The 15,205-nt window shown below is 44.7% G+C and overlaps 1 protein-coding gene across 1 annotated transcript in view; it reads left to right on the top strand.

Annotated features, from left to right (window-relative positions):
- PDSS2 (decaprenyl diphosphate synthase subunit 2) overlaps positions 1–6,557 on the top strand; it is a 103,569-nt gene extending 97,012 nt beyond the window's left edge. Inside the window, exon 8 of the mRNA XM_032185262.1 lies at positions 6,324–6,557. Coding sequence (XP_032041153.1) covers positions 6,324–6,482 — 159 coding nt within the window. The 3' untranslated portion in view covers positions 6,483–6,557. The remainder of the gene's footprint in view (positions 1–6,323) is intronic.
- The last annotated feature ends 8,648 nt before the right edge of the window (positions 6,558–15,205 follow it).

The raw sequence follows: 15,205 nt of genomic DNA, 5'->3' as shown, positions 1-15,205 counted from the left end.
CTTTTCATTAATTTAATTGGACCCGAGACTGTCATGTCAATAAGGTCAGTATATTCTGCAAAATTGCTAGTACTTTTTTTTCCCCAGCATATCAATCTTTTTATCAGAAGGACTTTGATATCACAAAGGCACTTATTTTCTCACGTCAGTATCTGAATGTTGCACTCTGATTTTTTTGCTACCCCATCACAGCACATCCAGACAAATTATTGATCCATCATTGTGTTGTTTGAAAGTCTCTTACAGAGATGAAGAAGTAGGTGCAGATCTGTTTTAGTGGTGTTTCTCAGATAACAAAAGGGAAAGTACCAACATATGGCAGAGACAGAGCTCATGAATGTCACTGAAAGCAGCAGCGACTTGCCTGTCATCCAAATTTGTATGTCATATTTTAGCAAAAATCTCAGACTTAAAAACAAAAAGCTTTTATACATTTTACAATTTCTTTGCCATGCCAGATAAGCTGTGTAACCCTGCAACAACAAATGGAGATCCTGAATGAATTACTTACTATTTTATAATATTGATTAAAAGCCCTCCACTGAAATCAAGGCCTTAATGGTGGCCTGAAGGCATTGTACAGACTTGTTAAGTGACAGTAACACAGGCACAACCAGTGCCAGGAATGAATAATTCTTATTTTCTGGCCAAGGCTCTAGAATAATTACAAGGTAAGGATGAGGTATGCAAAGTCCTCTGTTTTGCAGCCAGTTAGATTCACTGCAGGAAGAATTTCTTGTTTTTCTTAATGCAGAAGTCATAAAAGATAAATGAAGTCAAGTGAAAGGGGACATAGCAAAACTATTTTTTAATGTATCCCTGCTCACTTGCTTTGCTGTGAAGTCCTTTCACCCAGACTGGCATGGGAAGTAGGGTACATCAGCAGTGCTGTAGCATGCTTTGTTGGTTTGTCCATGGAGCACCAGGCACGATGCTAACACGGAGCAGGTTTTGTGCTGTACTGGCAGTAGGTGAGTCAAGGAGCAGTAGATCCAGCCATCCGTACGCTGCATGGCACGAAGGACTTGGCTCCACATACGGCAGGAAAGAGCTAGAGAAGAAAAATGGGAAAAAAATTAGGCCTTGGCTAAACTGTAGAGAAAGGTAAGAGTTAGCCAAATCCCTGAGGTGTACAGCCACTACCAAAAATCATTTGCATTATTTTTTTTTGTATTAGTGGGAATTTTCTAGGGCTTCTTTGGGGTAAGAACACAACCCAACTTTTGTTTCATTAAAGCAAACAACTATTATGTTTTTTAGCATAAATAACAAATCAATTGCTTGTGTGTGCTAAGATGACAATTAATAGTGGCTACTTGTGTTACTGAGATGGGAGAAAGTCATGCTTTTTGGTTCATCATATACCTAGCGTTTAGATTTGAAAGCTAATAGGCCTTGTCAAGTTCATTGTGAAAGGCCTGGAAAGGCATAAGGAGGAGGAGTCCTTTCTAAAAAGTTGAAAGGTCTGTGCAGCTCAGGATGCCTTGTAATTTTTTGGCAAAATGCATTACCAGGACTGCGTAACAGCTGGGGTGGCAGCGCTCCCTGTAAGTAGGCCATCTCTCCTGTACTGTTGGGGGTGGCTCGTTCCAGATTTGCTCTCTTTTTCTAGAAGGGGATTTTTTTAGTTTGAAGTAAAAAGGTAATTCAGCTGTTTGTCAGTTGAGTGAGGAAAATAAATCATATTCTATTAATAGAAGTTTCTGTAGGCTGGTGTGCCCATAAAAGATGCATTTCTTTACCTTTTATGTTCAAAAAAAAAAAATCTAAGAAAATATTGGATAAATGCATTTACTGCCCCAATTTCAAGTGGCATATTATTCTGCATATAACCAACAAAGATTAAAAAAAGAAAGTATTATATGACACTCTGAAGTGATGCACTTAAATGATTGCCAAGCCCACACTGAGAAGGAAGAGCATAAACCCGTGTCCAGCCACAAGAACTGCAAGTGAATGCTGAGACATTCCAAGGTACTGCAGAAACAAAGGAAAAATCTGAAAAGGTTCATCTGCCAACTATAAAATGCGCCAGTGCTGTTTCAAGGTAACATTTCAGCAGTCTATTCCAGGGGTTTTTTTTGAGCACGGTGTTCCCACAAAGGAGAAAAATTTAGAAAAACAAGTGCAGAGCACTGTAAACACTTAACACAAGTCAATCACTCAGAGACAGACCAATTTAAATTCTATATTATAGGGGTTTTCTTTATTTTGGTGGGTACTGTACATTTCAGAAATTTAGAATAGTTTAGCTCACTTCAAGATCAGAGGGAACACGTGATGTTTTTCAGTATACAGGAAATTAAGCTGTTTAGGGTCATTCTTGTGAGGCAAAAAATACATTTTTCTGAAGTTGCCTGCTGATACCTTGTCACTGAAATAATTAATGCAAAGTTTGATCATTAAAAAAAGAGAATGTTCTTATTCTCCCTTTGCACAGAAAATCTAGTACAGCCAAAATATTTACCATGTATTCACAGAGTCTTCCTTCAACTCCCCACCTACCCTCGAATTTGATGTTCTCTGTACGTAGAACTGTCTAAAAGGAATCTTATTTTTACTTTTGCTGGGAAATAAGGTAAAAATATATCAACAGAGGAGATTTAAAGTTGTTCCTTTGTGCTTGAATACCTGCTGTTTTTTTTGTCTTCATTGATTCTTCAGTCTCCAAAATCCAGAAGTCCCTAGGCTGCCCCTTAGTCCTCTTGCCATCTTCTCCAACAGGAGAGCCCAGAAGAGTTGGTCTGGCAGGCAAATGCTCAATTTCTGTGCTAAATTTCTCTTTCTCTTCTTGAAACAAGAGGACTGCAAGACATAGTACGTTGAACTCTGCTTTATTCACAGAATGATGCAGTAACTGAGGTTGGCAGGGGCCTCTGGGGGATGTCTGCTCCCACCTCCTGCTCAAATCACAGCCAGTGTGGATGGATCAGCTCAGGGCCTTCTCCGCTTGAGTTTTGGGTACCTGCAAGGACAGACCTGTTGTGGTGATTTCCTTCCTGGTGGAAAAGAATTTCTTTGGGTCTAATCAGCATTTCCCACGCTGCTGCCTGTGCCCGTTGCCTCCCATCCCTTCTGTGTGCCCTGTTCTGAGTCCCCTGCACTTGCCCGTGAGGTGGTTGGGGCAGCAGGACCACCCAACTGCTGGTCTGCTTCTCCGGGTCAGTCCTGGCCCAGCAAACCTCGCAGGGCTGAGTGGAAATTCCCCTACTCCAGCTGGTCGGTGCTCATGGTTGTCGCTGGCAGGATAGGAAATGGGGGCTGAGACCAAAGTGCTGGTGTTAAACTCCCCTTTCCAGTGGGTCAGGGGATGGCAAGAGGCAATCTTCAAGGAACAGTCGGTGTCATCTTACCTTTTATTTGCAGGACGTGCCTAGAGATGTGTGCAGAGGGAGATAATGGGAAGCAACCTTAAAGGTGGAAGGGGTCAGAAATCATCCTTTTCCCCTCCTCTTAACCTGCTGATAGACAATGGCTGAAGCAGGAGCTGATACAGAAGGGAAGGGAAGGGAAGGAGGAAGCTGGAGACGTGGAGCCCAGCCTCTCAGCACTTTGTCTTCCTGTGCGTGCTCAGAGCATTCAGAACGAGGGACCCTCGGTGCTCCCCTCCTGTTCTCCTTTGCTCTTTCTCTAACTCGCGATTAGAGCCATCCCTCCTTCCAGCCACAGACTCGGGAACGGAAGAAATGAAAATAAATTCACGGCAGGTCAAGTGGATGAGGCTGGGCGAGTGCAGACAGCAGAGCAGACTGTGTGGCTCTTAACCTGCTGCTTCCAGTGCCCAGCCGGGTATCTTTTTTCCCAGCCTGTGGCGATTTTGTTGTCGTGTTGCTTTTCCTTAGATTCGTAGAACAACCTTCAGACATAAAACTTTAGGGTTTTCAGCTTCAGTGTGTTAAGCCTGGTCAACATCTGAATAGATGAGGAAAAAAGGTGCCTTGGGAGGGAGCATTGTTTCCCTCTTGAGTCTTAACTTGGCTGCACTACTATAAGGCCACTCTTAAAGCTGAATTTAAGCAACAAGATCCCTTCTATGAGCTTTCATGTTCTGGGCACCTTCAGAAGGAAGTCAGGCTTCATTGCCATGGTCTGAATAAAAGCTAAAAAGCTAAGATGCGCTGTTCTAGCATATCTAGCAGTTCAACTGGAGAAAAATGTCTAAGCGACCTGTATTTCGACTTGCATTCTGTTTTAATTATTGCTTGCTGCTCTGAAGGAGGTTGTGTTTTGGTGATGGATGAAGTTGTTCCTACAAGTGGAAATCTGCTTGCACAAAATGATGCCGTGTAGGTGGAGACCAGAAGAGCAGATTCCTCTATTTAGAAGAAAACAGTGAGGGAGCGTAATTGAAGTTTATAAAGTAACAAATTGAAGGAGTTTGTTTCCTTTTCTGTCTGTTTCCCTCAAAAATCAGCTGCTTCTATCTGAGTGAAATTAAGAAATAATACATCTAAACTGGGTACATGGATTTATTTATTTATTTTTTTTGGAAATACTTAATTTGTGAAGTTCATTACATGAAATCACTGAAGCCCAAAGCCAGAGAGAGTGGAAGCGTAGCTGCAGCACAACTGGTGGTGCAGCTGAAGGCTTAAATTGGTTGTTTTGCATACAGAAGGGCCACTGAAACCTGGCTTCCTGTGGAGTTACATCCTGAATTTCCTTAATGACCGCCTCACTACAAGCAGCCGAGTTTGTACTCCTCTAATTTTTTTTGTCTTCCTTTTTACAACCCCGGCTGAGATAGAGGTAACGTGCAGTCAGCTCAATCCGCACGGGTTTGCCTCAGCGCGTGCTTGCTTGGGTTGAGCAGCTGATTCTGCAAGCAGAGTGTGAAATGGGAAGTTTTTGGGGACTATGAGGTAGGCAGGGAAGGGACCAGCTTCCAGAGAAGGGAAGATGATTGTAGGTCATTAACAATATGTCTTCATACGAGTGTTAGCAGCCACACCAAACATTTTTAATGAGTTTACAGCAGAGTTTACATCACGATGTGTGGCTTCTCCCATCTCAAAAACTGTGACTGAAGGAAGGGGGAGAAACACCTTTTCTTGCCATTCACATACCTCCTCTTCCCCTGTTGCTGCAGAGCCGCGGTGTGTGGCAGATTCCCATTCTCTGGGATCGTGTTGAATTAACAGAGTCGTGCCTCTGGGTTTGTTCTTCTCCGAAGCACAGCACAGGAAGATCCTGACTGAAAGGGGGAACAAACATTTGATGGTCTGGGACCTGAACACTTAAGTGCTGTAATATGCTTTCAACTCATTTCATCCCTAAATACAGATAATGAGTCCACCTCTGTGCTGAGATAGGAAACATCATTCATTGCATAGAAGAGCAAGTATCTGTACAATGAATGGCTTTTACGGTTTGGGTGAGTCTTAGGTATTTTTGACATGACTTAAACTAGAGTGTTAAGGTTATCCTGATGTATTTGCAAGTGAATTGGGGCACTGTGCTAGACATTGGAGGAAAACATAATTTATAAAACCCCGTATAATTAGTTACTGTAGGTACCTGTGTTCAAGAACCCCCCCTTTTTTTTTTTTTAATTTTTATAAAAAAGCTGATGCCATGATGAAACTGAACTACAAAAGCCACCTGGGACGCAGCTTGTGAAACGGTCTCGTGCTTTAGGGAGAAGCATTCGTAGTATTTTGTAGGAAATTTAACCTGTCATTTACCCCAGCATTTTAGGTGCCAAACCCTTCCAGCAGCTTGTGGTGAACGTGTTCCTCCAGGGAAGCGTTTACTTTCTCAGCTGGCGTTATCACCGCACCTTTCTCCAATCCCCTGCCCTTAGTGGGAAGATTGGGTTCGCGTGGCTGTAGCCGCGTACAATGAACTTTAACAGATCCCATTTTACCGACAGAATTCGCTTTTGTCCACTGTCACCAGTGCAGCCGCGTGGTGTATAAATAGAAATCCGTAGCACAAAAGGCAGGAGCTCAGTGCGCGTCTCCAAAAGCAGGGAATGCAGCGGGTGTTGGGAAAAAAAATCCAGCTTTTGACTGCAGAAAACAAGAGAGTGAGTGGCTGGGGTGCCGGTACTGCACGGGAGCTCTCGAAAAGCCCAGATAGCCACATTTATTTTTATTTTTTGGCTTTGTTGTGCTGTGTGCCGGTTGGAGAGCTAGCGCTGTGCAGGTGTGATGTGTTTTAAATCACCTGCGGCTCTGCCGGAGCTGGGAGCCAAAGCAGAGCAGCCGCACACCCCAGAGGGGTTTGGGAGCCCTCCCAACAGCCCCAACCCCTTGGAAGGGTGGCAGGAGCAGCGCCGGTGCTGCCAAAGCCCATCCCGCCCCGCCTGTGTCTCCCTACAGCTGCAAGAAGCCATCAAGGCTGGCAAAGGTGTGACTTCTGCCATCGACCTGTGCCGTCGCCACGGAAACCGAGCGCTGGCGGCCCTCGAGAGCTTCCCTCCCTCGGAGGCCCGGGCGGCCTTGGCCAACATCGTCTATGCCGTCACCAGGTTCTCCTGATGCCGCCGCCGCTGCTGGGGGCACCCAGCCCCGGCCTCCGCACCGAACGACATTTGGGGGTTGCGGGAGGGGAGAGAGAAAGAAAAAAGAAAAAAAAAAAAAGGGATGGAAGTGAAAGAAAAAAAAAAAAAAAGGTCAACTTTTTTTTTGTTTTTTTTTTTCGCTCATCGTGCCAGAAGCGCACTGGAGGCAGCAATAATTAATGAGGCCCGTTCGCGTGACCTCGGCAAATGGACAGGAAATCAGTGCCTATTGATTGGGCACCGGCGGGGACGGCGCCAGGGCGGAGGCCGGCGGTTTTCCTGCCCGGGGAGGCCGGGGTGGAGGCGGGGAGGGAGGAGGCAGGTGCCGCCGGGAGCCGGCGTGCCCCCGGTTTGTCACCACGAAGGGGAATTATCGGGGGGAAGATCCTTTATCTGCCTGCGTGCGGCCGGCCGTGTCTCCCCACGCTGTTTTTTATGTATTCGTGTGTAAAATGACCCCGTGCTTAACGCTGTCCCCGTTGGAGAAACTGGCTGAGAAAATGTGTCCAGCATGGTAAGTAGGAGCTTTAAAATATTTAATCAAATATTAATTTGGCTCTGTCAAGGGAAGCGACCGCCTGGTTTTTAGACCGTGCATACAAAATGCGCTGCGCTGGGTCAAAGAGCTGAGGTCTTCCCACCCTTCTAGGGGAAGGGATATCCTTCCCTGGCATCAAGGAGTTTGTTGCAGCACAATCTTACACAAAGCAGTTTCCTGGATTTGCCACACTTTCGTTGATTTAAGCCAAATAAATGCTAATTCCTAGGGCTAAGTGTCAGCTTTTGGCAGAAAGGGGCGAGGGATGTTCAGTCTTTCACCACTCTGAATAAAATGGAGAAAACGCTGGAGAAGCTCTGAACCTCGGTGTGTTCGATTCTCGAGTCCAGCTGCAGAAAGCTTATAAGGTGTATCAGGAGCCTGCAACGCGAGACTGTCTCTGTTTTGTTCATCGGAGATGATTTTTGTGGTTTGCATGCATGCAATCCGAGAACGGCGTTGACAAGAAGGCTGAGTTTACATAAATGATCTAGATTGAGACTCAGCTACCTTTCTTCCTTCTGTGGTGTAATTACAGCCCGATCTGGAGACAGCTAGCACAGCAAACAGATTTCATTACATCGCTCACTCAAACACTAAGTGGAGTTATTTCTGTTGAATTCTCTCCTCCCTCCTTCTCCCCCTGCACTCCTCCCCCCTCTGTCACACAGCTTATTTATCACAGGCCGGCGCGTTGCATTCCACCGAATGCACAATAGAAATACAAACTGTAGCCTCTAAAGATGTTCTGAGCACCCCTCCTGCATGATGTACATAATGTTCTGTGTAAATGATGTCTATATTATACTGTAGCATTACATGTATAATAAGGGCACTCGAGGCAGTCATTGTATGGCAGCAGTGTCCAAAACTCAGGACTTGCTTTATTTTGGAGAATGTCTTCAGCACCAGACCCCTTCTTGCTTGCATTTTCTTCTTCTTGCCTCTCTTCTCACCTCTGCCTGGTGCCGCAGCAGGAAGGTGGAGGCGGCAGAGAAGCACCCAGGCGATGGTAGTCGCGGGCATCTGCCTGAGCAAAACTTCAGGGAACTTCGCAGGTGAAAATGTAAGTGGTTAGCTTACATCGTCAGTGGGCTTGCAAGGAAATATTTAAATCCAACCCCAGTCATATTTCAGGCAGCTTTTTTGGATCTGATTTTCACTCATTAAGGATAGAATGAGCCATACGTTATCTTTATCTCATACCTACACTAAATGCTTCATCATGATTTACGGCTGCAAGGGGCTCGGGTCTGGCTGGAGATATTCTGAGCCATCTCTCCTCAGTTATGTGACAGGAATATCAAACATATGCAAAAAACTCTGTACACCTGGTTTATTTTTTTCATGAAAGTACACTTTTTTTATTTGTACTTTTTACTAATAAAGACAAATGAGCAAAAATAATGACAGCTTGTTTTGTATTTATATCATCAGAAAGTTCTGATTGCACTTAAACTATTCCTTAACATTAACTTAAAAAGAAACCAAACTGAGTTGTACCATACCAATACTATTAAGCGATTGTATAGTCAAGAAATTTATCTGTAATCACTGAGAAATTTTAGTTGCATTGTTACCTCCAGGTAAAATACAAGCGTGGTATTGTCAAACCGGGGTCTGGGGTCTGACTGAAGAAAGAATTTGCTTGTTTCAGTCATCTCAGCGGCAGAAGCTGTGTTCTCGTCAGCTGTCCTGGGAAAGTAGAAGAGGATGGAGAGCAGGAGCCTGTCTCAGGTGCTCTGTACCAGCACCGATGAAGATGCCCTTTCTTAGGAAACCCAGGCTCCTTGTTTAAGACCTGGCTTTTCTGTTCCAAATGCTGACCTGCCAGAGCACCTCATCTGAAGCACACCCATTTTAATACAGACACTGTGTAATATATGATAAAATTATCATCCACATGCTTGGATTGCCAAAAACCAACAACCAATAACCTATTTGATTGTCTTACGCCTTTTTTGTTCTCTAATCACCAGGAGCTGTCAGAGTGTACGTTGATTAAAGGCTTTGGGGAGCGGGGTGGTTGTTTTTTAGCAGAATTATGGACGAAAGCCATTTCTTTTCCATGCCCCTGCATTTCAGAAGGCCTTTGGCACAGGAAATTGCACCGAATTTTCATGTCTGCTTTTCCTCACTGCCACCAGTAGGCCAAGCCAAAACGCAGGCAGCTCACCCAGAAGTACCCGTCAGCTGCTCCTCTGAACTTCATCCGAGGTATTGTGTTGCTGGACCGTCACGGGCATGCGAGGTCCCAGGCCATGAAACCAAGCTGAATTCATCTGCGCAGAGCAGAGCACAGCTGCAGGCTGGGAAGGCTGGCTCATAGGTGTCTCGGGGAAAGCTGCTCAGCTGCCAGCCTAGTTTTTCCAGCTCCACGGGAGCATAGAAATTTTGGCTGCAAGGGGCTGCAAAAGGTCAGCTAGTCAAATCTATTCAGAGCGAGTTTGCTGCCAACACCAAGTCCAGCCTTGGAAACTTTCAGGGATTTTGCTCCCACAGGTCCCCCACGCAGCCTGTCCTAGCTTTTTTTTTATTCTTCATAGTCTTCAAAGTCCTTTTACCTGTATATTGCCTTAATGATAAAGTACTAAAGCTTTTCAGTCTCAAAGCAGCTCAAAGGAAAGAATATTTCCACTTCCCAAAGCCACGCATTTTGGTGGCCGCTGCATTAAATCCTCGTTTTCCTTCCTTTCAAAAACCAATCTCTAGAAACGCATTAATTAAGTACGCAATTAGCATTCGCACGCTTCTCTTTTAGGGTAAGCCCGCTTTCCTACAGCCCGTGCCCCCTGCCCACCCCTCCGTGCACAGCGCATGGCCAGCCAGAGGCGTGCTCTGGCTCCCCCGTGTGTGGGAGCCGGCTCCTCTGCAGCGTTTTTGTAAAACCCACTCGGGAGCTATGTTGTCCTATCTGTGATTATACAGGACAAGCACAATGCTGCAGCAAAAAATAAAAATAAAAATAAAAATCTTGCTTCAAAACGTTTTCCTGTAGCCTGTCTCGCTACGTCTCCCTCCCTTCACCCTTCCCCCAAACAGCAAGGGCTGGAAATTCTCTGCTTTATATTGAAACATTGGGCAAATTGGTTAGCTTTAAAATTGTACACAAAAATGAGTATTTTACTTGCACCAAAACCGGTATTTTTTTTTTTTTTTAATGCTTTTGACCTTTACACCAAATGACTCGCATCAACTGCAGTGGTCATATTTTAGCAGTTATTAAAGGTCAGATTATAAAAAGGAAGTGTTATCTGGAAGCAACCAGTAAAATCTGAAGCAACTGCCAACAGATTAATTTTTTTTTTCCCCTCCCCGAGAACGTAAACCCTCGTTTTAAAAAGCTTCACTCTCTGCAGATGAGTGCGATGTGACCGGCTTCTCCGAAGCAGGGCATGATGAGGAAATAAAGCATTTTTCCCTCTTGGCTACTTTGGATGAAAGCTCTCCAACTCGCACATTGTGTCTGAACACTTCTTCATTCATAGCATGCGCCCACTGAAAACTGTTTTCTGTTCGCAGCATTGGAGCTGTACTATTTATAACCTCGTTGAACAATGCTAACTAGAGGCAGTAAAAGGTGTGTGTTTCATATGCAAATCACTGGCAATAATTTTGTACAATTACACTTAGTTGCTTGCATCATTATTTTCGGCACCAACATAATAATAAAATAAAAATAAAAAAGCAAAAAACCCACGGGTTTAGCAGGAGAACAGTAAAGGAAAAATGTCTGCGTTAGTAAGACTTATTCTTAATAAAACAATTTTCTTGCTTTTGTCAACCCATGGAAGTTAATTTGTTAAAATTTCATCTCAATTTGCAGTAACTATGAATATCCCTATCTCTGCTCAGGTGCTGGAAATGGCTTTTAGATGTACTTATGCTAAGATAAGCTATCTTTGCAGGAAAATAAATGAGGTTTAAATGTCTAGTGTTTCTTAAAGGCTGGTGCTGCTAAAAGTCACGTTAGCAATGACTGGAAATATTTCTTACATAATTTTTTAATGAAAAGCAATCGCTTTTGATCTCGTTTCATTGTAGTAATAGCCATTAAGCACGTGGCATGTTTTTCAGTTCTTGTAAATGCAGGTCCCCACACCTACAATTTTTAGGAAAAAAAAAAAAAAAAAAAAGCAGTTCAGATTAAATTTTCCGATTTAAAAGGCAAATGTCTTTATTGTTGTATAAAATGCACTCACTTCGTAAATACACGACTGTTCTCCAAGGCAGTGCGGTAATTTGGGTTAACACATCTAGTAGCCAGGAACCAGAAATGCACATTAATGCAAATTCAGAAGAAAACGTTCCTGTCCACCTGAAGAGCGAGGTTCAGGAGTAGCTCTCCGGTAGTAGTGAGGGTAAAGAAGGAAAAGAGAAGAGAGACAAAGAGGATTCCTTCCACAGAGATTTCTACAACCTGACCACTGCTACTTCCATTTAAAAAGAGAAGTCTTTAATAACGGGGGGGGGAAAAATAGCAAATCAGCCAGCTGATTCCTAAAGAAACCCAGTTTTCTGCACTGCTTAGCAAGTTATAATTATTTTTTAAATATTGTCGCAAATATTTGAATTTAGCTATCTCAGTGAAGCAGGAGACTATGCAACAGGGCTAACACGTTTCTCTAAGCAATGGGCAGGATGTGGATCTGAGGGCTAAGTTCACAAGAACGTATGGTTCACACTTGCTTGGGAGATGTGGCCATCTCTGAGAGAATTTATTTGATGCGAACATCTTTGAGAGAAAGGTTTTCTCAGGCTGCACTGAGCTGTTTTGCAATGAACACAGAGTTTAGAAGAGCAGACCTTCGTGGGATAAATGTTTGATCCTTCGGGGTTGGTCATGGCGTAGATAACACAATGACTGTGCATTCAGTCAGCGTTACTTCTTTTTAAACGCAGAGCTGTGAGATAGCATGCAATGGCACACAGCTCTTGGCTGAACTAACCTAAAGAGAACTCTGATTTCATTGCCAAGAGATTAAAAGAGGCTTATGTTTCCAAGAGTGAAATTGCTCAGACTTGTCAGTTTTTTAACAGCTATGGATGCAGCTGATGTATAAGTAAACTGCTGCAGCACAGGAGGAGATTTTAGATTGCTCACTGGGTCAGCTACTCCATTCTTGTAGCTCCGTTACATTCCTGTCCTACTCCATCTTCCATTGCAGCTTTGATATGATTTTTATTTTAAGCTTTTATCTCAAATTCTCTTTCCTCTGGTGCTCAACTGTTACATGTTTGCCATCTTGCCAGTGTGCTCTTCAGGCTAGAAAGTCTTTTTTTTTTTTTTTTTCCCTTATAATGAGTGTTCATTCCATCAAAACTTTTTTTTTTTTTCTGTCAGCTAATCTCCATGCGTAAGGTTTCCAGCCCACATGTGCTTTGAAACGAACTGGCTTATTTTTCAAATCCAGAGATGCTGCGTGGATCCTCTATTTTTGATACCCTTGGTTCAGCAAGCGATGCAATTACGATGTTTCTTGCCTGTCTTTGTAAAGTCTTTACTAAACAGCAGTTTTGAAAAGTTTCCCACAGCAGTTACCATTGTGCCTAAGAACAAGGCGCAGTGTCGTTATTAAATAAATAAATAGATAGATAAAAATCTCATGTCACAACTTTGTTTCTGAGAAGAAAACCCCCGCAATGTGATTACCTGGCACTCCAAACCAGCGTTTCCCAAGCAGTGCAGCGTGTTGCTGGCACGGCCCTCCAGCGCTGCTTCGGGAAGGTTGAAACCACAAAACGAAGCTCAGGTGCCCGGTGCTGCTCTCCTCTGCCCGGGTTCCAGCAGCGTGTGGGTGCTGCCCGCAGCGCGTTACCTGCTCGCTGTTGCTGCCCGTGGGCCAGCGAAGGCTCTGAATTTGACTGCGCAATGCGCCCAGACACGTCCTTTCGGCCTGACAGGTAGTGAAAAGGACTGAGGTATGTGACATTGATCCAGTGATACGCACTGTTGGCACATTTGCCATTAAATATTTAATGTTTTTATAACTTCGAGTTGCAAACCTTGCGGGAGGGGGCTCCCCCTGCACCTGCTGCACGCAGCGGGGGGGCTGGCAATGCAGGGAGCACCACGAGTCAGGCAGAGAGACGCCTGGTTGCCGGTGGGGGCTCGTCCCGCTGCGCAAGGGACTTGTTTTCCCATGAGGGGCTTGGTGTGAGGTGCGTACGATGGCTTGTGGAGCGCTGGCTCTGCACACAGGAGGGCTGCTTCTCTTCCTCTCTCCTCGCCGACTCCACGGCTCTGGGGTCTGGCTGCAGGCTGGCTTGGTTTCAAGGTGTGTGGCAGAGAAAAGTGACAGACGGCATCCTGGTGCCGTAGCATTACGTACAGACTGCCAAAACTGGGGTTGGAAGTGCTTTCAACATCGCATGCCGCATCCCTGCCTACTCAGTGCTGCAGGCACTGCTTTCACATTGGTGGTGGTGTTGATGGCTGAAGTCTCACTGCAGTTTGGTGGGGCGAGAACTGTCCCATTGTTTGCACTCAGAGCAGTGGTGATTTCCTCCCAGCAAGTCCTCCTGTTGGAGCTGCTCGCCTTGGTGACCTGGAAGTTTCCAGAGATTGCTGCAATGTCACGGAGTGGCTTTTGAGCCAAAGGCACGAAGGGAGGAAAATGAACATTTGAGTGAACGAGCTGTGCAGCACGAGTTCAAATGGCGAAGAAAATGGGAGTTGTCTGGCTGGGAAGACAATCTAAGCTCGCTACCTGCATTGCCTGGAGACAACTTGGCTCGCTCCCTTTTCAGTGAATGCTGTTATCGCAACAATATGCTCGTGTTTCTTTATGCTTAGCTGAGGCCCTTCAGGTCTCCTCCTGGGCTTGGGTCCCTAGTAGCTGCAATGCCTGGGGCCAGCACTATAGAGCAGAAATGAGGCGGAGTTCAAACTGGCACGTATTTTCTCAAGGGCTCTGAAATTGAGTTTGGGATTCGGTCGGCATGCTCTGGCCTTATGGTTGCCTTTGCTTAATCCCACTAAGTAAAGGATTTGAGTAAAATCCAACTGGGATGCAGCGCTACTTAGCAGCTGGGCCAGGTGTTAGAACATTATACCCTTTAAGTAAACCTTCGGTTAGCTTTACGATAAAGGCAGAGGGCAAATCGTACCGTAAACTTCGTAGTGCTAACAGACTCGGAAAAGTTCCTGGGAAGTGCTCTGTATCTCTAAAGAATTGCTCATCTTGGTACCAAAATGTATCCTTCATCCAAGCGATCCATCAGAGTAGTTTTAAAGCTGGTAGTTCCCGCTTGTAAGGGCTCCTTCAAAGCAGTTGTCTATTAATAACAATAATAAAAAGAGCAGCCAAAGTTAAGATCAACGAACTATTGTCTGGTGGGATTATTCACGGAGAATGACACTGCGAATATGCCAAGAGCCCGAAATTCCAAATTTAGAAGAAGAACTGCATAAATGGGAGAATGAGGTTTGAGAGAGCCGTTTCTGACGGAAACACCTAAAACCTGAAACGTTTTTTAAAGAGCCACTCCTTGTATTGCTCAGTCTGAAGGAAATTGGAAATACCTAGTGCTGAACAGTGGCAGCAGATTTATCTTTTTTTTTTTTTTTTTTTTTTTCCCGGGAAGTTATTTCTCAGTTGCTTGACTTGCGTGTTTTATATGTGCCCTTACTAGAAGAATAAAAAAAATAAAAAGTTGGTTTGTTAGAGTGAAATGTGGTGTCACAAGTAACAAAAGCTTTATCTGTGAAGCTTATAGCAAAGGTGTTTTGCCTACGCGTTTGCTTGCCTTGTGAACCCATTGAGTGGTTTTTACACTGGAATCCTTCGCCCTTCACAGCAGGACCCACCCTCGGCTATTTATTGTTAGTAAAGTAACACCTTTAGCCTGGGCTGTGGAGAAGGTGAGGCGATTACAAGGCAAGCTGCGTGATTTTACCAAAAAACACAAAAAATGAGGTATTTTAATGGTTGTGCGTGGAGCTCTGTCACGAGGAGCTGTCAGCGCCGACACGTCACGGACCCACGTCCTTACACGCGAAGCGCACAACAGGGCTTCACAGAAACGCGCGGGTTTTCATTTATTTACTTATTCTGAACCGTGCATTTTTATTATTTTATCTTTTTAAACCGGGAGCGCGTGGAAAACACACGGTTGGGGCGGTCCCGTCACGCCGTGAGGCGGCGGCGGCGGCAGCGCGG

Source organism: Aythya fuligula, chromosome 3 (assembly GCF_009819795.1).
Source record: "Aythya fuligula isolate bAytFul2 chromosome 3, bAytFul2.pri, whole genome shotgun sequence".
Lineage (NCBI taxonomy): Eukaryota > Metazoa > Chordata > Aves > Anseriformes > Anatidae > Aythya > Aythya fuligula.
The sequence above is the reverse complement of the archived record's forward strand: the minus strand, read 5'-3'. Positions and strand labels throughout refer to the sequence as shown.